The sequence below is a fragment of the Euleptes europaea genome, chromosome 3, assembly GCF_029931775.1.
Source record: "Euleptes europaea isolate rEulEur1 chromosome 3, rEulEur1.hap1, whole genome shotgun sequence".
Lineage (NCBI taxonomy): Eukaryota > Metazoa > Chordata > Lepidosauria > Squamata > Sphaerodactylidae > Euleptes > Euleptes europaea.
The window spans coordinates 124,849,738-124,874,390 of record NC_079314.1 but is presented as its reverse complement, the minus strand read 5'-3'; the positions used below and the strand labels follow the sequence as shown (position 1 = coordinate 124,874,390).

Sequence of the window (24,653 nt, the reverse complement as noted above, 5' to 3'; positions counted from 1 at the left end):
AGGGCCTTGCTGAGGGTGTCCCCACTACTACCCCTGTCTCTGCAGGCCCTTCCCAGGCAGACTCCACCAGCCTGGAGCAAGAGAAGTACTTGCAGGCAGTCATCAACTCAATGCCCCATTACGTGGAGGCCAGCGGCCGCAACACTCTCAGCGGCTTCACCTCTGCCCAGATGAGTTCAGGTGAGCCGGATGCTTCTCGCCAGCTGGCCTGGGCTCAGGGGGGAGGGGAGAGCATCAGTTGGGGCCGCCCAGTCGGGAGAAGCAGCTTCCAGGTGAGTCTGGAACCATCTCCCCACCCCCCACCCCATCACGTTCGCTGGCCAGCAGCTCTGCCTCCCCCCTCGCAACCAGCTCAGCATATCCACCCTCACTCATTGTCTGTCTGAACCACTTGGGGTGGGGCGCTAAAGAGGCTGTAGACGAGCTAGCGAGAGGGGGGGGGCATGGCTCAGTGGCAGAGCCCAGGTTCAATCCTTGGCAGCATTTCCAGTGAAAAGGACCTGGCAGTAGGTGATGTGAGAGATCTCCTCCTGAGACCCTGGAGAGCGGCTGCCCTTCTGAGTAGACAATGTTGACCTTGGTAGACCACTGGTCTGACTCAGTAGAAGGCATCTGCATGAGAGAGCCCCCCCACTGGCTCAGTTGCCCTCTGGAGCTGCTCCCTGCTCCCAGGCAGGGCCCTCCCCTCCCCTGGGGGGCAGGAGTCAGTTGCCCCAGAGTTTCAGGAGGATACCAGCAAGTGGACCTGCTCCTCCCCCCCAATGGAGGGTGGGGCCCTGGGGGGAGGCAGCTTCCCTTCTTCCTGGCCTGCAGCCCAGAGGTCAGCGTCCGCTCCTTTCCCCGGTTGTTGGTCTGGAATGTCGCTGTTCTGTTGGTGCTACAGATTCTTCTGAGAAGCGTCAGCCCAAGCTGGGATCCCTTATGAAGCAGGTGATGGGAGGGAAGGACGAAGGGCCCAGCACTATTAGCCGAGGAGGTGAGCTACGTTTGGCCGCTGGTAGAGCAGAGGATGAGTAACCATTGCTTCCCCGGGGCGGGGCTGTCTCTCCTTGGAATCGCAGGTGGGAGGGGGCGGGGGGGCAAGCCCACGGTCTGTCCATCCATCTTGTCTCCACATCCTTCATGCCACCCACCACTGTCCACGAGGGTGAGCCGTGCCATCTCAAGCCTCTCCATCCGCCTGTCCTCTCTCAGCACTAGGTCACCGTGCTAGGGTCATTACCCTCTCCACCCCCAAGAGCCCATCGTCAAAGGGACCTGACTCCCCCCAAGGTACTGTGAAGGTTCCCGAGACACTAACCCTGGCCATGTGACGTTCACACTGCTAATTCTTCCCCCTTCCGTAGCCCCCCGACAGGCAGGCACTCAGGCAGACTAACCCTCCACTCTGCACTAACCACTCTGCAGCCTCACCGCATGCCCCTGCCTGTTTTAATGTGCCTCTCAGCCCCTCTTCGGTAAGGACTGTGGGGGCAGCTGTGCTTGGAATGGTGGCCTGGCCTGGGAGAACGTGGCGGGGGCCGAGGCTGGTCTTCCGCTTTGTGTGTGTGTGTGTGCGGGGGGGAAGCTTCAGGCAACAACCCTGGATCTGGAGCCAGCAGGAAGCATGCATGTCCAGGAGCAAGCGCCCCTCTTTGGCACATGAACTGACCTGCTGTTCCTCGCAGGCAAATGGGGCAGCATCCGCGCCAGTGGGCGCATGAGCAGCTACGCCCTCAACATGGAGATTGGTTCCCGCTTGGCAGGGAAGGAGTTGCTGGGCACTCAACCAAACGGCTCCCCCTCCGAGGCCTGCTTTCTGCGCCAGCACCGCGCTTCGCTCTACATCATCGGGGACAAATCCCAGCTCAGGGTACTGTTCTGTTGGGCCAGGAGGCCGAGGGCCCATGCCAGGGCCAGGCCTCCCAAGGGGCATCTAGGGCCGAGCGGTGGGGGTGGTGTTGGGGGGGGCTTTGTGCTGAAGCAGCCTCTGTCTTCACAGGGAGTGAAGCCTGATCCGTTGCAGCACTGGGAGGTGGTGCCGATTGAGGTTTTTGAAGCACGGCAGGTCAAGACCAGCTTCAAGAAGCTGATGAAGGCCTGTGTGCCCAGCAACCCGGCTGCGGAGCCCGGGGTGGCCTATCTGCGCTCCCTGGAAGAGTCTGAATGGCTGGTGCAGGTTGGTGGTTGAGGGGCGGAGCTGCTGGCAGCCGACCTCCGCCCTGCGGGCTGATCTTCCCCGTCGCCAGGGCCTTTGCAGGTTCCGCTTCCCGAGCTGGTGTCTAGGAGGGGCCTTCATTTGTGCCTTTGAGTCAAGGTTCTTCTGGTGGATGCGCACGGCCTGCCGCACTGGGTCACAAGCGCCTCCCTGTCTACTGGGGCTTGGGGGAGCTAGCCAGCCTGCCTGCCTGCCTGCCTGCCTGCCCCCCATTGGCCTGGCAGCTCCCACCAGAAGCGGAGCCTTTGAAGTGGAATCCCCGGGAAGGCTCTTACCTGCTTTCTCATCCTGTCTTTCTTGGCAGATCCACAAGATCTTGCAGATCTCGGTGCTTGTGGTGGAGCTGCTGGACACAGGCTCCTCCGTGCTGGTCAGCCTGGAGGAGGGCTGGGACATCACCACCCAGGTAGGCCTCGTCCACCTTCTCCCCGGGGTGTGTGTGTCTTTCTCCAGAGGGTTAGGGTAAAGGCTGATGATCGACATCCCCCCTCCTCAGGTGGTGTCTCTAGTGCAACTGCTCTCAGATCCTTATTACCGCACCATGGAGGGGTTCCGGCTTCTGATTGAGAAGGAGTGGCTGTCCTTTGGGCACCGATTCAGCCATCGAGGGGCACAGACCTTCGCCAGCCAGAGCAGTGGCTTCACGCCCATCTTCATCCAGTTCCTGGATTGTGTCCATCAGGTGAGAGCCGGTTGGAGACGCAGCTGCCGGGCCCGAAATCCCTGGCCTTGCCAGGTGCAGCTCTCAGTCTGGTGTCTCTTGCCCTGCTCTGCAGATCCATGGGCAATTCCCCCTGGAGTTTGAGTTCAGCCAGTACTACCTGAAGTTTCTCAGCTACCACGCCGTGTCTGCTCGCTTCCGCACTTTCCTGCTGGATTCTGACTATGAACGACTGGAGCTGGGTAAAGCCCAGGGTTCGGGGCGGGGCAGGGTGGGGTGGGGATGGGCAGCTCCGGGGGCAGCAGCGTGACCCCCGGCCGGTGCTCCCTCTTGGCAGGCCTCCTGTATGAAGAGAAGGGGGAGCGGAAAGGGTCCTCCCAGCTCTTCAGATCCGTTTGGGACTACATTGACCGTCTGAACAAGAAGACGCCCGTCTTCTTCAATTACATGTATGCCCCTGAGGACGGGGAGGTGAGCTCAAGCCGCGTTCCCTAGCAGGAGAGGAGGTGGGCCGGTGCTGGACTCTCCTTTGCTGGTTTCCTCCTGCAGAGGAGCTCCGCAGGGACAGCAGCTGGTGTGGGGGCTCAGCCCCTGGGCCTGCCACACAAGAGAGCCCCTCCCTGCCTTTTGTTTTCCGTTCGCCTTGAGCGCCTTCATCCTGTTGGCCCCCCAGGCAAACAGTGGGGTTCCAACTTTGTCTGCAGGTGCTCCGTCCGTACAGCAACATCTCCAACCTCAAGGTCTGGGACTACTACACGCAGGAGACCCTGTCCGAGGGCCCGTCGTACGACTGGGAGCTGGTCCAGGGCCACGGGGAGCCCAGTGAGGAGGCCGGGCAGCAGCAGGACACCAGCACCCCGCAGAGCCAGCGCAGGGTCATCTGGCCCTGCTACGACAATTGCAGCCGCTTGGAGCCGGATGCCATCTCTCGGCTGCTGGAGGTTGGTGGTCTGAGGGTCGCTTTTCGGGAGGCAGGCGCTCGGTCCCAAGAAGGGTCCCACAGTTCCTCCACTGACCCACGTGAGGTGGGGAGGGGGTTTTCTGGGAAGGGCCTCCTGCCAACCGGTCCTCCGCCCTCACAGGGATGAGGTGCCCCCAGCAGTTCCTGTCCTTAGCCTTTTGTGCGGCTTCCAAGTCCCCCTGATGTTTTGCATTCCAGAGGCATTTTGGACTGAATGGGAAGGGGTTGTTGGCAAGAAGAGGAGGGGTGGGTACACCATCGGTCTGGTGGGAAGAGGCCAGCCCCACGGCTGAGTGTAGGTCTGCCTAGACTGGCGCACTGGCCCTAGCAGCTCCTGGGCCACCCACCACCTTTCCATTTCTGCTCTTTATTATTGGGCGGCACCACATGACATGGCAAAACGGAGAGATGGCCCCTGGACCTCCGCCACCCATCTCCTGGGCCGTCTGGTGGCCAAACGGGGTGGGGGTAGCAAAAATGATGTGCAAAAATGGCAATACAGGTGATCCTTACTTTCCTGTCATACTTGTACCTATTTTGCTCCTTTAACATTTATAACTTGGTGTATAAAATTGTATTAGTGAGCATATTTAAAGTAGCCTTTGTTTCCTAGAAGCAAATTTGCAACTATACCCAGTAATAAAGCAAGAGAGATGCAAATCAAGAAAACAATTACAAAAACGTCAGGAGTCAAGAGAAAATCTCCTCCTAGTAGCATAGTAGAGAAATTTCGATACCGATTCAATAATATTCCTGTTCTTTGTTACAAGTTTACAAATTTTACAATGATCAGATAGCCCCTCAAGAGATTGCAGACTTGACTTTAAGTGAATGGTACGAAGATCCTTATAAAATTTGCAGTAAAGTAGGACATGTTCATTATCCTCAATCTTGTACATCCCACAAGGACACAATGAGAGATGCAAATTACTGCACTTTGTGAGATCTTAGCATATTTCTCTCATTCCACAAACATGAATTTCATAGAAGAGTTTTATTTTGTTGAAAACTTTCCTCAGCTTTGGCTTACAATGCTGGCTCTGTCCCTTCCTCAAAAAGCACGATCTGGCCAGGGTGATCCATGCGCTGATTACGTCCAGGTTAGATAAGTATAATACACTTCATGCAGGGCTGTGGAAACTGTCTGGCAACTTCAGCTGGTCCAAAATGCCGCGGCCAGGTTGTTGTCAGGAGCTGGATGCAGGGATCGGATCACCCCTGTGCTGGAAAAATCTGCATCGGCTGCCCATCTGCTCCCAGGCACAGTCCAGGCCTTTAAGCTCCTCCACGGCTTGTGGCCATGGGCTTGAGAGCCCTCCTCCTCCCATCATGCCCCTCCTGGTGAGGTGTAACAAGATCATGATCCCGTAGTCAATTTGGAGGTCTGAACTGCTCACTCTGTGAGGGTCACTTTTGTCAGCCGAGCAGCCTCAGAGACTTCCAAAGGATCTCCCCAGACAAGGCCCAGTAAAGGGGGGGGGCGCGCAACTGGGTCTGCAATAGTACAACATCTGTCAGTGAGTTCCATGTCTCATCTGGCGCCAGCAAACCAGACAGAAGCTCTCAGTGAATCAATGATCTTTTAAAAAAAAATTTATTGTTTCTTTTTATGCAAATTTCAAATATATCTTATTCTACATACATTGTTTGTATAACGTACTTTTCTCATTCCCTTCCATCCCTCCCATCCCCCTCCCTAGCCCCACTCCTTCTCCTTATATTTTTTAGTCTCTTAACCCAAGCCACGGGCACAAAGCCTGGATCTTCCACCGAATGTCTTTTCTTCCTTCCGTTGATATCCACTCTAAATAGGTCTTCCATCTACTCGTGATTTCCCTGCTCTTGTCTTCTCATGAAGTCTTCTGGCGCATCATCTCGACGATATCCAACTGTATAAATTCAAACAAATAATTGTGCCAGATTTCTATAGTCCATTTACTTTTATCCGTCCAACCCAGAGCTATTACTGCTTTGCTTGCTAATAACATAGCCTTGAATATGGCCTGATCCCTATCCCTATCCTATATCTCTTAAGATCCAAAGTTAACTCATTGACATTCTATCTTGGAAAATAATTATTGAGGATGGATAGCCCCATGAAAATTTTACATTATTTGCATACAATTTTTGGGCATAGGGCCGCATTAAATTATTTTTCTTGAGAGTTTCTTGACAAAAGTCTTGTCTCACCCACACTCTTCTTCTTCTGAAGCTCAGGTCCTTCTTTTTTTTCAGTTCTTTATATATTTGCTGTTGAAGCTTTTCTCTTGTAAATTTGATTATAACATCACGGCGGGCTCCCCCTCCCTCTTCTTTGCAAGCGGTGAGCTCGTTCTATTTCGTCTGGTTGAAGCGTGACTCCATTATCTGCAAGCCACTCCTTAAGAGACCCTTCCAAAGTCTTGGCAGAAACTTCTTCAGAAATCCCTGCCAAAATTAAATTAGCCCTTCTGTTACGGTCAGAGAGTTCATTAATTTGCCGGTTTAATTGGGCTATTTTCTGCTCGTTTTCTGTTGCCAGTTCTTTTGCAGAAGAAGCTATTTGCTTAATTACTACTAATTCTGTTCCTACTTTAGCAATATCATCCTTAATATTCTTCATTTCTTCGGTCATTTTATTTTGAAATGCTAACACTGTGTTGTGAAGAGCAGATATTTGTTCTGATAATTCCTTGATATTCTTTGCCATTCTTAGGAGCTAATTAGGGAGAGCGAGTAGGCTTTTTGCGGCCTCAAGGCGTACTTTTATGGACTGCCTGGGGAACTCTCTGAGGCAGGACTTTGTCCCCTTGCCTGGGCACCCGTCTGGCTGCATTTTCGGCATCAGGCCACAAGACAAGTTTTTGCCGTGGCTTTGATCTTTGGAGCAGGGGCTATGCTTATGGCCTGTGCCTTCCCTGCTTCTATGAGTAACTGTTTTAGACCTGGTTTGTGTTTAATGGCTGGTTTGGGGGCTGTTTATGATGGGAGATCATTGATGACTTCTTTGTGTCTTGTTTTCTGAGCCACCTTGAGCCGGCCTCTGGAAAGGTGGCACATCCCTTTTCTAAATATGTAACGGCAGGGTTGGCCGTGGCCTGCAGCCCTGGATTTTGGGAGCCACCGGTGAGGAGGGAAAGGCGCAACCGGGCCTTGTTGCATTCAAGGAGGCCTCAGAACGGCCCCTGCCTGGTCAGCTGCTCTGCTGGGAGGATGGATCCCAGTGTGGCCTTCCTTCTTGCCAGGGATGGTGAGCTTGGTGTGCTGACCTGGATCGCCTCACTGGCTGGCTGGGCTCGGGATAGATTTCTGTTGCTGGCACTCAGGCCGTTGGCCTCTCTTGAGTTGGGACTGCAGCAAAAGAGTCCGGGGTGTTTGGTTTTGCGATGGTTTTACTTCGCATTTGCAGTATTTGACATATTTATGGAAGTTGCCTGCCTGGTGCGAAGGTTGCGGACATTACCCATCGTATAGGTAGTCTGGTAGATAGTGCTGGGGAGGAGCCAGTGGTTGTGGTGCATGTTGGCACCAATGATGTGGGGAAATGTAGTCCGGAGGTCTTGGAATCCAAATTTAGGTTGCTAGGCAGGAGACTAAAAGCCAGGACCTCCAAGGTAGCTTTCTCAGAAATGCTACTTGTTCCACGTGCAGGACCAGCTAGGCAGGCACAGTTGGTGAGTCTCAATACATGGATGAGACGGTGGTGCAGGGAAGAGGGTTTTAGATTTGTAAAAAACTAGGCAACATTTTGGGACAAGCCGAGCCTACACAAAAGGGATGGGCTCCACTTGAACCAGGATGGAACCAGACTGCTGGCGCGTAATATAAAAAAGGTGGCAGAGCAGCTTTTAAACTGAACCTGGGGCAAATGCCAACAGGAGCTGAGAAGCATCCGGTTCGGGCAAACTCAGTGCACATGGACAAAGGGAAAATTGCTTCAGATTGCCCACATGGGAATTACTTAGACATGAAAGGGGATGGGGAAAAAATGTTGGATAGCCACTTAAAGATGCCCAAAGGCCCATGCCAGGCAAGTCGAAAGAGAGAAACAGTGTGGAGGTGTTTCTATGCTAATGCTAGAAGCCTCCAAGCAAAAATGGGGGAGTTAGAGTGCATGGTTTTAAGAGAAAACATAGATATAGTGAGCATTACAGAAACCTGGTGGAGGGGAGAGAACCGGTGGGATATGGTGATCCCTGGTTACAAACTGTATAGAAATGACAGGGAAGGGCGTATTGGAGGGGGTGTTGCTATGTATATCAAGGAAGGCATAGTGTCTAATAAGCTAGAGACCATAAAAAGGGCAGACTCATCCACAGAATCCTTATGGGTGACGATTCTGGGCCCCAAAGGAGATTTAGTACTGGTGACGTTCTATCGGCCCCCTGACCAAATGGCTCAGGGTGAGCTTGAGATGGAGAATGAAATTAGGGAAGCATGTAAGGGAATGAAGTAGTAATAATGGGAGACTTTAACTTCCCTCATATCGATTGGATAAATGTATGCTCCAGTCAAGCCAAAGAGATAAAATTTTTAGACATCCTAAAAGACTGTGCTCTCAAACAGTTGGTCATAGACCCAACCAGAGGGGAGGCGATCCTGGATTTAATACTCTGTGGTGCTGCCAGTGACTTATTGCGGGATGTGGATGTAGTTGAGCAAGTTGGCAATAGTGATCACAATGGCAACAAATTAAATTTATATGTAAGTGGGAAAGTGTCTGGGAAATCTCACACAATTACCTTTGACTTTAAAAGAGGGAACTTCTCTAAAATGAGAAAACTGGTTAAGAGGAAGCTGAAAGGAACAGTTAGGAGGATTAAATCTCTTGAAAAGGCTTGGGGGTTACTCAAGTCCACATTACTAGAGGCTCAGCTAGCTTGTATACCACAGGTCAGGAAAGGTAGTAATAAGTCCAAGAGGTCACCACCATGGCTAACGGGTAAGGTGAAGGAAGCAATTAGAGAAAAAAAGTCTTCCTTCAGAGACTGGAAGGTTTGCCCAAACGAGGCGAACAGAAGCAAACACAAACTTGCACAAAGGAAATGCAAGCAGATAATTAGAGATGCAAAAAAAGATTTTGAGGGGCATATTGCTAAACACATCAAAACAAGCAATGAGAAATTCTTTAAGTATATTAGGAGTAGGAAACCAGCTAGGGAAGCGGTTGGACCATTGGATGACAATGGGAGAAAAGAAACTCTAAGGGAGGATAAAGCGATTGATGAAAAACTAAATAAATTCTTCTCATCTGTCTTCACTGTTGAAGATACAGGGCAGATTCCTTCTCCTGAACAGAGATTTTGGAGAGGGGAGAATGAGGAACTGAGGCAAATAGTGGTAACAAGGCCTAGAACGTCTAGACCAACTGCAAACTAACAAGTCACAGGGACCAGACGGTATTCATCCTAGAGTTCTTCAAGAACTCAAATGGGAAATTGCTGAACTTCTAATAAAGATATGTAATATGTCCCTTCGATCAGCCTTTGTACCAGAGGACTGGAGAATGGCCAATGTAACACCCATTTATAAAAAAGGTTCCAGGGGGGACCTGAGAAATTCAGGCCAGTTAGCTTAACGTCTGTTCCTGGTAAATTGATGTAAAGCATTATTAAAGATAGAATTGTCAAGCACATAGAAGGGCAAGGTCTGCTGGGCAAAACCCAACATGGCTTCTGTAAGGGTAGATCCTGTCTCACTAACCTATTAGAGTTTTTTTGAAAGCGTCAATAAGCATGTGGACAGGAATGAGCCTGTGGATATTGTGTATTTGGATTTCCAAAAAGCTTTTGACAAAGTCCCCCACCAAAGACTGCTAAGCAAACTTCATAGTCACGGGATAAGAGGACAAGTCCTCTTATGGATTGAGAGCTGGCTGAAAAATAGGAAGCAGAGAGTAGGAATCAATGGTCAGTTCTCACAATGGTGGGATGTGAGCAGTGGGATGCCTCAGGGATCTGTGTTGGGACCGTTGCTTTTCAACCTGTTCATCAATGACCTGGAGTTGGGGTTAAACAGTGAAGTAGCCAAGTTTGCAGATGACACCAAATTATTTAGGGTGCTTAAAACAAAATCGGACTGTGAAGAGCTCCAGAAGGATCTCTGCATACTGGAAGAATGGGCATTAAAATGGCAAATGAGATTCAGTGTGAGTAGGTGTAAAGTGATGCAAATTGGGGCAAAAAATCCCAACTTCACATGTACACTGATGGGAGCTGTGCTGGCAGCGACAGATCAAGAAAGGGATTTTGGGGGTGGTAGTGGATAGCTCGATGAAGATGTCAACCCAGTGTTTGGTTGCTGTAAAAAAGGCAAATTCCATGCTGGCCATAATTAGACGAGGAATAGAGAATAAAACTGCTGATATCATACTGCCCTTGTACAAATCTATGGTGAGACCACACTTGGAATACTGTGTACAGTTCTGGTCACCACACCTAAAAAAGCTTGAGAAGGTGAAGAAAAGAGCAACCAAAATGATTAGGGGACTAGAGCAACTGTCCTATGGGGAGCTGTTAAGACACTTAGGGCTGTTTAGCTTTGAAAGAAGGCGGCTGAAGGGAGACATGACAGAGGTCTATAACATTACTCATGGTTTGGAAAGAGTGGACAGGGAGAAGTTTTTCTCCCTCTCCCATAATACTAGAACGCAAGGTCATCTGTTGAAGCTGGAGTGTGAGATTCAAAACTGATAAAAGGAAGTATTTCTTCACACAACGCATAATTAAATTGTGGAACTCCCTGCCCTGGGATGTGGTGATGGCTGCCAACTTGGAAGGCTTTAAGAAGGGACATATTCATGGAGGAGAGGGGTATTCATAGCTAGTAGTTAAAATGGATACTAGTCATGCTGCATACCTATTCTCTCTAGTATCAGAGGAGCATGCCTATTATATCAGGTGCTGTGGAACACAGGCAGGATGGTGCTGCTGCAGTCGTCTTGTTTGTGGGCTTCCGAGAAGCACCTGGTTGGCCACTGTGTGAACAGACTGCTGGACTTGATAGGCTTGGGTCTGATCCAGCAGGGGCTTTCTTATGTTCTTAAGTTAATAGTTATAAATGCATTGGTTCTTGTAGGTTATCCGGGCTGTGTGACCGTGGTCTTGGTATTTTCTTTCCTGACGTTTCGCCAGCAGCTGTGGCAGGCATCTTCAGAGGAGTAACACTGAAGGACAGTGTCTGTCAGTGTCAAGTGTGTAGGAAGAGTAATATATAATCAGAAAGGGGTTGGGTTTGAGCTGAATCATTGTCCTGTAAAAAGTATCAAAGGTAATGTGCTAATCATTGTCCTGTAAGTATCAAGATAATGTGCTAATGAGGGTGTGGTATGTTAATATGGAACCATTGTATCCTGAAGCTGCCATTCGTAATCTACCTGTAGAAGCTGCCATTCGTAATCTACCTGAAGAAGATGCTGAGGAAATAAGAGGAGAGACAGCAAGAATTCTACGAAAAGCAAAGCCCCCTGCTAGCAATATAACACGCAAGGAGAGAAACACCATCAAGACCCTCAATGCAGATCCAGAAATCATTATTCTACCAGCTGATAAAGGCAATGCCACGGTGATCATGAAAACAGAGGAATACAAAAAGAAGATTGAGGAACTTCTGGACCCTGCCACATACAAAAAACTAAAACGAGATCCAACTTGCAAAATTACCAGGAAAACTAGCATACTGATCAAGAATTCCACTCTTCATCCAGACACACACAGAATACTATGCAAGACAGAAGCACAACCACCACGATTATATGGATTACCTAAAATTCATAAGGATTCCGTCCCACTCCGACCCATCGTGAGCGCCATTGGTTCCCCAACATATGAATTAGCTAAATATTTGACCACCCTCCTACAGGACCACATTGGAAAAACCACTTCTTACATCAAAGATTCAACTCATTTCATCAACAAAATCAGTCCGTTGAGACTCAATCCACAGGATATATTAGTCAGTGTTGATGTTGTATCCCTCTTTACCAAGGTTCCAGTAAAAGACACAATTTCATTGATTAACCAGATTTTTCCGGAAGATATAACAGCCTTATTTCACCATTGTTTAACAACAAGTTATTTCCTATGGGATAAAGAATTTTATGAACAGATTGATGGAGTAGCTATGGGAAGTCCTCTCAGTCCAGTAAAAGCAAACTTTTACATGGAATATTTTGAAAAGACAGCATTAGAATCGGCACCTTACAAACCTACAGTCTGGTTCAGGTTCTTAGATGATACATTTACTATTTGGAGCCTTGGTGAAGAAAAATTAATGGACTTTCTAAACCATCTCAATAATATCCATCCAAACATTCAGTTTACCATGGAAAAGGAAATTGAGGGTAAACTCCCATTTCTTGATACCCTTGTCATCCGTAAAACAAACTTTCAGTTAGGTCACAAGGTCTACCGGAAACCAACTCACACAGATCGCTACTTACACAAAAATTCCAACTACCACCCCCGACAGAAAAGAGGAATAATCAAAACATTAATGGACCGTGCAAGACGGATCTGTGAACCACAGTTTCATCTGTGTGGCTTCTATGCAGTCCCAAACTGGGACTGCGAAGGCCAGCCACCGATAAGATTTGTCAGCTTCTAGCAAAATTGAAAGTGAGAGTGCTCCCCCTCCCCTCAGGGCATGCAGCCTTCCCGCCCAGCGGTCATATGACCCAGGGGGAGGGAGCACTCTCCCCTCCAGTTCTCTTTCTGCCGCCACAGAGAGAGAACGTGTCTATAGCTTCTCTTTTATTGTTATTACTGAGTGGAGTCTAAGAAGGCTCCGCTTTTCAATCAATGTCATTCTTGTGGCACCAAAATGCAAAGACTTTTTGCCACAAGATTTGCCTCCTTTGCCTGAGGGAATAGCACATTCATTCCACCCTCAGAGCACTGAAGGCTCGTACTGATCGCCTGGAACTCTTCGTCTGGAAGCCGGAGAAGGCACTTCTAAAAAGGCTTGGCCCTGCAGGACAGACTTCTGCGGAGCCTGAGAAGAAACCTCTCCTCAGGACGCTCGACTGAACGCTGGAGGTACATCTAAGCGTGCTAAATCCTCCCTTCGGTCATTAAGACGTTCAAGTCGATCATTCTACCGGCCAAGTCCCTTGCCCCAGCTCCTTCAGACCGTCGTCAATCTCCGTAAAAGTCGCCTCAACGCCATCAGTCAAACTCTCCTCAGCAGCAAGGGCCTCGACATCATTCGACATCGAACTTCCCTCGGCGCAGAGCGCCTTCGACCTCCTTGGCAGTGAGGGCCTTGATGCCTTCGGGCGTCGAACTTCCCTCGGCGCAGAGTGCCATTCAACTCCATCAGTGAGGGCCTTGATGCCTTCGGGCGTTGAACTTTCCTCGGTACAGAGCGCCTCAGCATTGGTCTTCCTCGAAGTCTCCTTGGTGCCAATTGGGGTCGTCATCACCTCGGCTCCGTTCGTCGTCGGTCGTCGACGCCTTCTTGAATCACCTGACTCCACCGATTGTTCTGGAGGACTCGCCTCCTCGTGATTCCCTGGTATATCCCTCTGTTATAATTCAGGGCGGATCCCAGGGTAACCGGCGGTTCCGCACGCAGTTCCTGACACAACTGTACAGTGCGCCTTTGCAGTCACCGGGCCCGAGGGTCGCTGTTGGTGTCATTACACCAAATCCTCCCAGCCCGCAGGTGGAGGTGTCGGCGCTGATTCAGACGTCCGCGTCATCTCGATGCCTACGCTCTTGGCGCTTAGGCTCTCGACGCCTATACTTTCGGCGCCTACAGTCTCGAACCCTATGCGCTCGGCGCCTATGCTCTTGGCGCCTAGGTTCTCGATGCCGACGCTCTCTGTGCCTAGGCTCTCGATGCCTACGCTCTCAGCGCCTAGGTTCTCTATGCCTACGCTCTCGATGCCTAGGCTCTCGACGCCTACAGTCTCAGAGCCTACAGTCTCAGCGCCTACACTCTCGGAGCCTACAGTCTTGGCGCCTATGTTCTCGGCGCCTAAGGCTTTACCAATCCAGTTCGTCATTTGTTGACCTTTTACTCTGGGTCCAGGCGGCATAGAGGGACCTGTCATAGCAAAGACTCCCCCTGGAGATTCTCCCTACCAAGGTCTCCTTCTACATTAAAGGATATGGTCCACTCTAAGTCCAATGCGAAGGCTACGCAGGTCTCTGACTCGGAATTCCGCGCCCCGCAACCCTCACCTGGGGACATTGCGGGGGATACTAAATCACATTTCCCTCGGGGTGATGTGAGATTATATGTAGATTTGATCCGTCTGGCTAAGGTGTTAATATATATTCCCTCCCTATCGTCTCGGATGTCAACCATCATGAGTATATTGCATTCCTCAGAGACAAGTCCCGCGGCCCTTCCAATGATTAGAAGCATTTGGAGGTCGTCGATTCTAATCGGACCAAGCCAATCTTTCGTTCCCTCTTCACCAAAAGAGTTGAGAACCTTTACAAGATCCGTCGTGAGGACACTGATTTCCGTACCAGTAGCCTGTCCCAGATTCTATGGTGGTCGAAGCCCTGTCGGGCAAATATGGTTCGTGTTCACTTTCCTTGCCCCTAAACCGGGAGGGACGCAGGCTGGATGCCTTACCCAGGAAAGTCTATACTTCCAGTGTCATTGGCCTTCACATTTCTATTTCATGGCAATCATGGCCAGATACTATTATGCCTTCTGGGATGGAATTCATCCCAAATTAGTATCCTACTAGAGGATCAACGCCCGTCAGACGAAACTGCTCAGAGGATAAACATGACCCTCGACAGACAGCAGTTTATTGTGGTGCGTCATGTCGCAGACCCTTCCAGCAAGGTCATGGCCTCGTCCATAGTCCTTCGGAGACATGCATGACAACCCTCCGTATGACACTCGATCGTGTATCTAGGACCTTGCCCTTGAGGGCACCTCCGTCGCATATTGGGAAACCCACCCTTTGAGGGCACCTCGCTCTTCAGCAATTAAATGATGCCTTCTTGATCGTCTCATGAAGGATAACCGCTAAGTCCTTGGGCATCGCCCCCACTGTGCCAGCTTATAGCCAAGGTACTTTGGCAGCCAGTCTCACCCATCCCGCCTATACAGGTACCAAGATACTTTCCCCTCCAATCTCATTTCCGCCCAGCAGGAGAGGAAGCGTTTGGGCGCACCTAAACCCAGGAAAGGTCCTAGCCCATCTCTCAACCGCCCTACAAACCTAAGCAGGTGGAATTAGACGCTCAAGTGCGTTTCACAGTCCAATGGTCTCGTCGTTACAGTATATGATGTCCATCACTCATGATAATTGGGTTCGCAAGATAGTAAAGCAAACATGCTTTGTTGAGCTCAAAACGCTGCTTCCTTACCTCTTCCGGTTTGCACTACGTTGCCGGCTCCCGCCCAACCCCTACAGGAGGTTTAGGAACTTCTGGGGAAAGGGGCCGTTCGGGAGGTCCCCTCCGAGGATTGGGACTACAGGTATTATTCCCGTCTCTACCTAGTCAACAAAAACAGGGGGAGCAACCCCCTCTAGACCTGGGGAATTGATGACGCTGTCGAGATCCACAAACCTATATGTTGTTCATATGTTAAATACCCAAGGTCCTGCCACTCTCAGATGAGCAGATGCGGTTTGCCGTTGGGCCGGTGGATGCATATTGCACATTGCAATCCACAAAGACTGCGGACGCTATTGCGTTTTCTCTGCACAGGCAAGCACTTTGGATATGCAGTTCGCCCTTAGTAGTGCTACGGCACCTCACGCCTTCAAGAAGTGCTTATCTTTGGGAGTTACACACCTGGCCCTGCAGGGCGGTGTCAATGTCCATACTTAGACGACTGGCCAATGGCCAGTTACTCAGAGCTTGCCTTTGCAAGTCAGGTGGAAGTTGTATTCTCTGTCCTAATCGACCTAAACCTCCTGGTCAACTATAAAAGTCTCCATTGACCTATTCTAATGTCATAGATTTGTGGTACCCGCCTGCACTTGGCAACAGCTAGAGCTTGCCTTCCAATACAGGGAATACACTCCATTGAAAGTTAGTTAACCTGTTCTAGAAAAGGTTCCAAACGACCCCTAAAATTCACTACTTGAGACTCATGGCTTCTCCACTGCAGTTGTTGCCTTTGCTCGTTTGCGAATGCTCCCCTTGCAAGCTTAGTTTTTCTGACAGCATTCCAGCTGAACATTGACCATTAATACAAAAAGCTGTCGATCCCTACATCGGTGATTGCCTCGTTGGACTTGTGGTCCTCTTGTTCAGTGTTGCCTCTCAAACACCTGTTCCACGGGCTCATTTGTTCCTGACACCTCCTTATCAGGATGGGGAGCTCATTGTACGGCCCATGGTGTATGGCCTGTTCAAGTGTCTATCCTGCACATTAACTTTCTTGAGCTTCATTATATTAGGCTTGCTCTCTATTCCTTTGCAGGGGTCCTCGAGGATCGACATGTTCAGGTCACAATGGACAGCACCGCCCAGCACAAACAGGGCGGCACAAGGTCCACTTGCTGTGCTCATGAGCCATGCAGTCTCGGACTGGCCATAACACATGGCTCCACTGTCACTGCCATTCACATCGCAGGCACGAGTAACATTCTAGTAGACTTCGTAAGTTATCATCCTGACGATTGTCACAGACTCTCTGTAGACTCACGTTGTCTCCGTTATCTCTTCCTAATCTGGGTCACCCTGCAAATGTTTCTCTTGTGACTTAACACAATTCAGCGTGTCCTCAATTGTGCTCCAGAGCGGGGGTGAGCCCAGGCTCCATGGGGGACGCATTCCAAATGACTTGTTGGGTTCCCCCCCTTCCCCTTGCTGGGCATGGTTCTGGCCAAGATTTGGGTGGACAGGACAAGTGGCATTCTGGTAGCACCATCTGGCCCAGTAGATCTCAGTTCACGATTCTAATGTCCCTGACTTAAGGGAGTACTGTCCTTCCCCAAGATATTTCTCACATTCCTTCCAGAATCAACCTGGCAGCATGGTGAATTCTACGTAATCTATGGTCAGATGGGGTGGCTCAAATGCCGCTGCACCCCATCTAGTTGTCCACGAGACGTTTTTCTTGATGCCGAGCGGAAACGTTTTTCCCTGTGGGCTGCTGACAATGGTTTGTCCAGAGCTGCTTCTCTCCTGTCATCAATTTTTGACTACCTTGTATGTTTAACGATGCTGGACTGTCCACTCCCTCGACTACTGTTCGGCCCTTCACGCTGAGTTGGACTCTTTCTGTGTTTTTTCTCTCCCAGCTCACACAGGTTTTTTGTATGGGGACATAACCTCTATCCCTAGGTATCTCCACCTGTTTCTCAGTGGGGATTTCCCCTCGTGTTGTCTCAACTCACAAAACACCGTTGAGCCTTTGGCCACCGGGGCCCTCTCTTTGCTATCCTTGAGACTGCCTGTCTGGGCACAATCACCGCGGCCAGTCGTGTCAGAGATTTAGCGGCTCTTGCCGTTCCTCACCGTTTACTAAGTTTCATGCTGATCAAGTGGTGTTGACACCCAAGCTTTCTTTCCCACACAAGGTCTCGTCTTACCCGTGTCATTGCCGACCCCTTCTTCCGATAAGGAGGGAGCTCTATTACAAAGAACTTTGTTTACAGGGAAAACTTCAATATGTTATTGCTGTAGTGACTGCCGTAGGGGGCACCGAGCTTCCCAGCAGACCCTGTCCGGGTGGATTGCCTCAGCCATTAGACTGTCTTATGAGAGAGCACGTGTGGATTGCCCAGACATGATCAAGGCGCACTCAACAAGGGCTTATGCTGCCTCCGTTGCCTATTCGTCTAAAATTGACCTCCGAGACATCTGTTGAGCGGCGACGTCGTGTCGCACTATGCGGTCGACGTGGATTCTTCTAGAGAGGCAGTAGTGGGACGTGCCGTCTTGCAGTCATGGGTTTGGTGACTGTCCCACACCCACCATCCAGGGAACTCAGCTTGCTACTCTCCCAATGTGGGACTGCATAGAAGCCACGCAGATGAAAACAGAGTTTCACTTACCTGTAACTGTTGTTCATCTGGTGGATCTTCTATGCAGTAACACATCCCTCTATCCTTCCCCGCTGTGGGACCTCTCCGCAATCATGTGGTTATTGGTTCTGTGGCGGCAGGTTGGAGAACTGGAGGGGAGAGTGCTCCCTCCCCCTGGGTCATGTGACCGCTGGGCGGGAAGGCTGCATGCCCCTAGGGGAGGGGGAGCACTCACACTTTCGATTTTGCTAGAAGCGGACAAATCTTATCCGTGGCTGGCCTGCGCAGTCCCAATGTGTTACTGCATAGAAAATCCACCAGATGAACAACAGTTACAGGTAAGTGACACACTGTTTTCTCAAGGAAGAAATTCATCTAAATCATGCACTGCTAGCAAACGGCTACTCCAGAAATGAAATCAGAAGGGCCGTTAAACCAAACAAAAATCAGAAAACTCAGGAAAAACAGTCTCCCATAGGAAAGGTATTCTTGCCATTTATTAAAGGAGTCACTGATAGGATGGAGAAACGTTTGAAAAAACATAACCTACAAACAGTGTTTAAACCCACCAAGAAAATACAACAGATGCTATGATTAGCAAAAGACAAAAGAGACCCCCTCACCTCTGCAGGAGTATATCGTATACCTTGCAGCTGTGGAGAAGTTTACATCGGGACCACAAAACGCAGCATACAAACAAGGATAAAAGAACATGAAAGATACTGCAGACTTGGCCAACCTGAGAAATCAGCAGTGGCTGAACATGGACTGACCCAAACAGGACACAGGGTCTTATTCCAAGACACTGAAAGACTGGACAATTCTACCAACTATTTTGTCAGATTGCACAGAGAAGCCATTGAAATTCATAAACATCAGCACAACTTTAACAGAAAAGAAGAGAGTTTAAGAATGAATAAGGCTTGGCTTCCTGTCCTAAAAACCTCCAGACTAACAAAGACTACAGTCCACAATAGCCATGCAGATTAGCTTTGGATTTCACACATTAACAGATCACTTCAGGATACAATGGTTCCATATTAACATACCACCCCCTCATTAGCACATTATCTGGATACTTACAGGACAATGATTCAGCTCAAACCCAACCCCTTTCTGACTATATATTACTCTTCCTACACACTTGACACTGACAGACACTGTCCTTCAGTGTTACTCCTCTGAAGATGCCTGCCACAGCTGCTGGCGAAACGTCAGGAAAGAAAATACCAAGACCAAGGATACCTACACGATACCAAGGATAACCTACAAGAACCAACAAACTCTGACCGTGAAAGCCTTCGACAATATTTAGTTATAAATGCCTTGGTTTTCTAGAAGCAAATAAACCCCATGCTTGAGAGAGACACACGCTGGGCTGCACCCCTGTGCTCTCTGGCACCCCTGACTTAATTCTTGCTGTCTGCTTGGGGAGCGCTCAGGTCTCAGGGCAGCTTCCAGCGTTTCCCTCTGAGGCTTTCTTTGGTGCAGTTTCTACCCCACCTCCTTTGGATCTTTCCCCCCCCCTCCCTCAAGGGATGGCAATAAGCTTCTCTTTAGCCAACCTTTGAGAGCAGTTTGAGGGAGAGGTGAAAAGGGCAACCGCAAGTCAGGTCGAAAGGGCAACAGGAGGCACTGAGAAGCTGGGGAGAGCTCTTCAGGTGCCCCTCACAAACGTTAAGCCTTCTTCTAGGTGCAGAAAGGCATCTTGGGTTTAAGAACTGCAGAGGTCTGCAGTGCCACCCGGCTGGTCTTTAAAAGCACTTCACTCATTCTAAAAGAGAAAATATTTCTCAGGTGTTTTTTCCAGTGCTCCCAAAAATTTCTGATTTTTCTCAGAAAAAAGTGAAAAAGTCTGGAAAAAACCAGGAACCTCCCTCCCCCCCCTTCCGGGCATTTTTTGTACTCCCCCCCAGGCCTGCACATCTCTATGCAGAACCTAGAAGTGGAGCTCACTCAGATGGGGGCCTCTTCCCCCTCCCCCATTTGAGTGGTCCCCTGCACCAGCCAGGAACGTGGAAGTACAAATTAATGCTTGGCTTTCATGGAGGGAGGGCAGGTGCAGGGCAGTACCTGGCAAAGCACGATGGGGCCGGGTTTGAGCTGCGTGGTCAGTCAGGATGGCTTCAGTGCCCTGAGGAGCTTTGCCTCCCTCCTGACGAGGCAGAACCTCTAATGCAGCACGAGCCGCAGGGAGCCGCCTGTCCGCTGATTTTGGATGCCTTAGTGCGCAGAAGAGCTCTGACTACATTTTCCACCTTGCAGGAGCTCCAGAATCTGGAAATGGAGCTGGGGCAGGTCCCAGAACGTTGGAAAGAGACGTGGGACAAAGTGAAGGCCTTCCACCGGTCGGAGGCCCAGGCGGACTCCAGCAGCAGAGTAAGGAGTCTGGAGCCAGGAGGTCTCGGTGGGGGGGCGGGATGGCCGGGGGGTGCCTTCCCCTCGTGCGTGATACCCCCTCTTGTCCGTTCACTCGCAGGTGGCAGCCGGCTCCCTGCTGATGGCCTCCAGCCTGCCGCACCAGCGGCGCTCCCTGGGCGTCTGCCTGCGAGAGAGCGGCGTCAGCTCCACCATCAACCTCAGCCTGGACAGCGATGCCAGCAACACGTCCACCCCGTCCAGCGGGAAGCAGGGGGGCCGCCGAAGCACCAGCACCCTCTACAGCCAGTTCCAGACAGCAGAGAGCGAGAACCGGTGCGGGCAGAGCTCCCCCTGGGGTTGAGGCAGGGCTCTCCAGGCAGAGACAGTGGGGAGGGGGGACTGCCCTGACGGGCCCTCTTCACACTAAGCCTCCTCTGTCTTCTCAGATCGTACGAGGGAACGCTGTACAAAAAAGGAGCCTTCATGAAGCCCTGGAAACCGCGGTGGTTTGTGCTGGATAAAACCAAACACCAGGTGGGAGAGTGGGCAGAGTGGGGGCCTGGACCGGGGTGGGGGGCATAAAGAGAGGGGGTGTTTCACAATGCCTGTCTTACAGCTGCGGTACTACGATAGCCGTCTGGACACGGAGTGCAAGGGGGTCATTGACCTGGCGGAGGTGGAGTCCATCACCCCCGGCACTCCCACCATGGGAGCTCCCAAAATGGTGGACGAAAAGGCCTTCTTCGATGTAAGTCTTCTTTGCGGGTGTCTGGGGGAATGGCCAGCGCTTTGTGCTGCTGCTATAGTGGAAACAGGACAGTGAAGCCCTGCTGGATCAGGCCCGTGAGCCAGCGAGTTCAGCATCCGGGTTCCCACAGGAGCTGCCCAGGTGGTCCACAAGGCCCACAGAGGCTGGCTTTTGTATCTGCTGTCTCCAGACAGAATCATAGAAAAAACGTAGAGTTGGAAGGGACCTTCAGGGTCATCAAGTCCAACCCCCTGCACAATGTAGGAAATTCACAACTGGCCCCCCCACACACCCCAGTGACCCCAGCTCCATGTCCAGAAGATAGCCCCCCCAAGAAAGCCACCCTCCAGGATCTCTGGCCAATCTGGCCTGGAGGAAAATTGCTTCCTGACCCCAAAGTGGCGATCGGCATTACCCTGGGCATGCAAGAAGGGGCCACAAGAGCCAAGCACTGATGCAACCCTGCCTGCCCTCCCTCTCACAATCTGCCTAAGTTCACCGAATCCACATTGCTGGCAGATGGCCATCTAGCCTCTGCTTAAAAACCGCCAAAGAAGGAGCGCTCACCACCTCCCAAGGAAGCCTGTTCCACCTAGGAACCGCTTTAACTGTCAGGAAGTTCTTCCTAATGTCTAGACGGAAACTCTTTTGATTTAATTTTAACCCATTGGCTCTGGTCCGACCTTCTGGGGCAACAGAAAACAACTTGGCACCCTCCTCTCTATGTGACAACCCCTCAAGTACTTGAAGATGGTTGTCATGTCCCCTCTCAGTTGTCTCCTCTCCAGGCTACACCCAGACATAGGAGCTTCCGCTGCCAAAGAAGTCGTTCATGGGTTTCTCTGCTCCTCTTGTAAAAGTGGTTTGAGCTGCGGAATATCAGTGCATCCCGAGGCTACGTGCGCCCCAGCTTAGTGATAGGTTGCATGAGGAAATACTTTGCTTTGAGGGCAGCACGGCCCACTTTGATTTTTCTGCCTTTTGATACGTGACGGCATCTCTGTGCATATTTGGGACACCTTTCTCTGCTCTGACCCCCACTGAAAATAACTCATTAACAAGTGATGTGGCTCCCCCAGTTCTAGTGGCGCACTCGATCTCTCGTGGGCTGCTGCGCTGCTCTTTTGCTTCCATTGTGCGAACTGTCCCTTTGCTGTTACTCTGTTTCCAGCTATTTCACCACTTTCTGATCCATGAGAGGAAGATGCATTCTCATCCCATGGCTGCTAAGTTTGATCTGGAACGTCTAATGAAGGACTGGTAGCAGTTCAAATGCGTGACTCCGAATGCGTAATGCCTCCTTTATTCATGGTTTCCACCCATTAACGCAGAACATGGAGACCACGAGGCTGGCTGGCACTCCCTGGGGGCCAACAGAGACAGGGCTTTTTCAGTGGTGGCACCTCACTGGAGGAGTCCCCTCCCCCATGAGGCTTGCCTGGCACCTACCTGGCTGTTCTGCAGGCTGCAGGCCAAACATTTCTCTGCCCCCAGGCTTTTTAAAGGAGGGGTTCCATCTTTTGAGCTCTTCTGTGTCTCGCCTGCGGCCTTTTAGGCTGCCGCATGTTGTTTCTATGCCCCGGTCTGCTTTTCAGGGCGTCAGGGCTGATCATCCTTGTGCCGTCTCTCTTTCTTCTCCTCAGCTGAAGACGACAAAGCGTGTTTACAATTTCTGCGCCCAGGATGTGCAGCTGGCCCAGCAGTGGATCGACCGCATCCAGAGCTGCTTGTCTGATGCCTAAGCCTGCCCTGTCGTAGCCCCGCCGGGCCTCAGCGAGTGGCAGGGCCGGGACAAGGTCAACGGAGGGAGGGGCCGCCCCTCTCGGCAGCCTCAGCCGGCTGCCCCTGTGCACAGAGTTAGTCTGTTACAGCGTGGTCAGGACTGGCTTGAGGGAGCACAGCGGCAGGAAGTGCCAGTGGAGGAGGCCTGCACACGCGCACACACCCTGTATGGCCCTAGAGATTGCCCCTGGAGCTCGGAGAGGAGACCCTTTGCTTGCCTCCTGCAGCTCGCCAGCTTGTGCAGTAAGAGAGCCCTCTGCTCTGGTTGGGAAAGAGGAGTGGGCCGGGTGCTGCTGAGGAGGGGGGCGGCTGGCATGAGGGTCCACAGCTCCTGTCTTTAGTTCTCAGAAGAGCGACTGCCCTCACCAGAGCATGAGTGGTGTGGACTCAAACACCAGAGGCAATCAGTGCCAGCAACTGGCCGTATGAAAATGGGGGTGGGGGATGGCCAGCCCTCGGATGATGCCACTTCTTTTCGGCCAACACACTGGAGCCTCCAGCAGCATCCTCGGAGACGGCCGCCTGACCCTCGGATGTCCTGCTGGTCACCTAATGCAGCTGGTGTCCCTGTGACCGTTTCTCTCCTTTCCCCATCTTCCCTGTATAGTACATTCTCATCCCAAAGTCAATCATGTCGATGCCTCTCCTCTTGGATTGAGGAGCTCCCTCCCCCCCATCCGTGCACCTGGGTCTGGTTTGGCAGACAGTACGACCCCCCCCCTTTTACAGGCATGTTTTATTCTAAGCCCCAAGGCATTGTACATACTCTTTGCCACCTTTCCCTTTCCCCACTTTTTAAATTTGTACCATAAAGGTGGAGGAAAGGTGGTGCCGGCTGTTGTGAAATGGAGGGTTTTGTAACTTACCTGAGCGGTTGTAGATTATTGAAGTTTCTGTACATTGTGTCAAACCTACAGAGTCCTTGTATTGTATTGTGCCTAGAGGAAAAAATATATGAAGAGGAAAAAAACTTAATTGAATTTAATAAAAAAATAAAAACCATGGCTCTGGTCAGGTGTGACCCCCTTCCTCCTGCAGGCTGGTGTGGGGCCAACCTCAGCCCCTCAGTGATAGCAGGCAGGAGCGGAGGAAGGCCTCAGCCTGCATGCCCTGGCTGCGGGCTTTCCTGGGGCAATTGGTTAGCCGCTGTATAAGCCAGGAGCTGGACTGGATGGCCTGGTGCAGCATGGTGTTGCCGAGATTCAGTTGTTTGTCTGCTGTGGAGCTTTCCCCTCGCCCCAGAACTGTAGCTGGGGAGAGGAGCGGAAATTGGCTGAGTCAGGCCTGACTCGGCCTCTGAGCTCCCAACTAGTCAAGAAACGCCAACCAAACTGAAAACCACAACCAGCCTTTGCAGGGCCAGTTAGAAGTTAGCCCAACTCCTTGTTCATGAAAGAATTAATGCTACAGTACACAAAAATTACCAAAGAAGCACAATACATTTTAGTGTGTCTGTAAGACTTTTTTCAAAGCCCAATATAAATAAATACTAAAGGAACAAGCATTGTGATGGGGTGAAAGAGTACCAATACACAGATTTAAACTGAAGGAAAAATATTGTAAAAGGCAGGGGGGAGAAACCCACCCTCCTGGAATGGAGAGTACAGAAATGCTGCAAGAGGGGGATTGCTATTTGGGCTAGAGGGGAAAACTTCAACAATAGCCCCCACCCATGTCTGCTGACCTATTTTGCAGGCCAATGCCCTCTGACTAGGGTTTTCAACAAGGGTGGTGGTGGTGGGGAAATGTCCCATGCCTTACTTACTGTGTAGAAATGGGAAAGTGATGCTTTTCAATGCATAGAGGAAACAACATCACCTGCTGAATAACACCCCATTAAGCCTCTGTTTAGAGGGCAGGCCATTTTTCTTCTGCAGGTAGTTGGCAACCCTACCTCCGGCAGCCAGATGAATTAAGCGCCACAAGACACAAAAACATCCCTTGTCCACAAGCTCCTGGGGGGGGGGGGCATAAAATGTCCCAAGTTAAGGTCTCCATTTAAGACCCAATAAG

The 24,653-nt window shown here is 50.8% G+C and overlaps 1 protein-coding gene across 1 annotated transcript in view; it reads left to right on the top strand.

Annotated features, from left to right (window-relative positions):
• SBF1 (SET binding factor 1) overlaps positions 1-22,639 on the top strand; it is a 111,293-nt gene extending 88,654 nt beyond the window's left edge. Inside the window, exons 28-42 of the mRNA XM_056845907.1 lie at positions 46-180; positions 884-976; positions 1,195-1,272; positions 1,668-1,852; positions 1,982-2,158; positions 2,502-2,603; positions 2,694-2,879; positions 2,974-3,100; positions 3,196-3,329; positions 3,563-3,799; positions 20,015-20,128; positions 20,229-20,443; positions 20,557-20,644; positions 20,727-20,858; positions 22,502-22,639. Of these exons, the coding sequence (XP_056701885.1) occupies positions 46-180; positions 884-976; positions 1,195-1,272; positions 1,668-1,852; positions 1,982-2,158; positions 2,502-2,603; positions 2,694-2,879; positions 2,974-3,100; positions 3,196-3,329; positions 3,563-3,799; positions 20,015-20,128; positions 20,229-20,443; positions 20,557-20,644; positions 20,727-20,858; positions 22,502-22,600 (2,102 nt within the window). The 3' untranslated portion in view covers positions 22,601-22,639. The remainder of the gene's footprint in view (positions 1-45; positions 181-883; positions 977-1,194; positions 1,273-1,667; positions 1,853-1,981; positions 2,159-2,501; positions 2,604-2,693; positions 2,880-2,973; positions 3,101-3,195; positions 3,330-3,562; positions 3,800-20,014; positions 20,129-20,228; positions 20,444-20,556; positions 20,645-20,726; positions 20,859-22,501) is intronic.
• Positions 22,640-24,653: the final 2,014 nt, after the last annotated feature.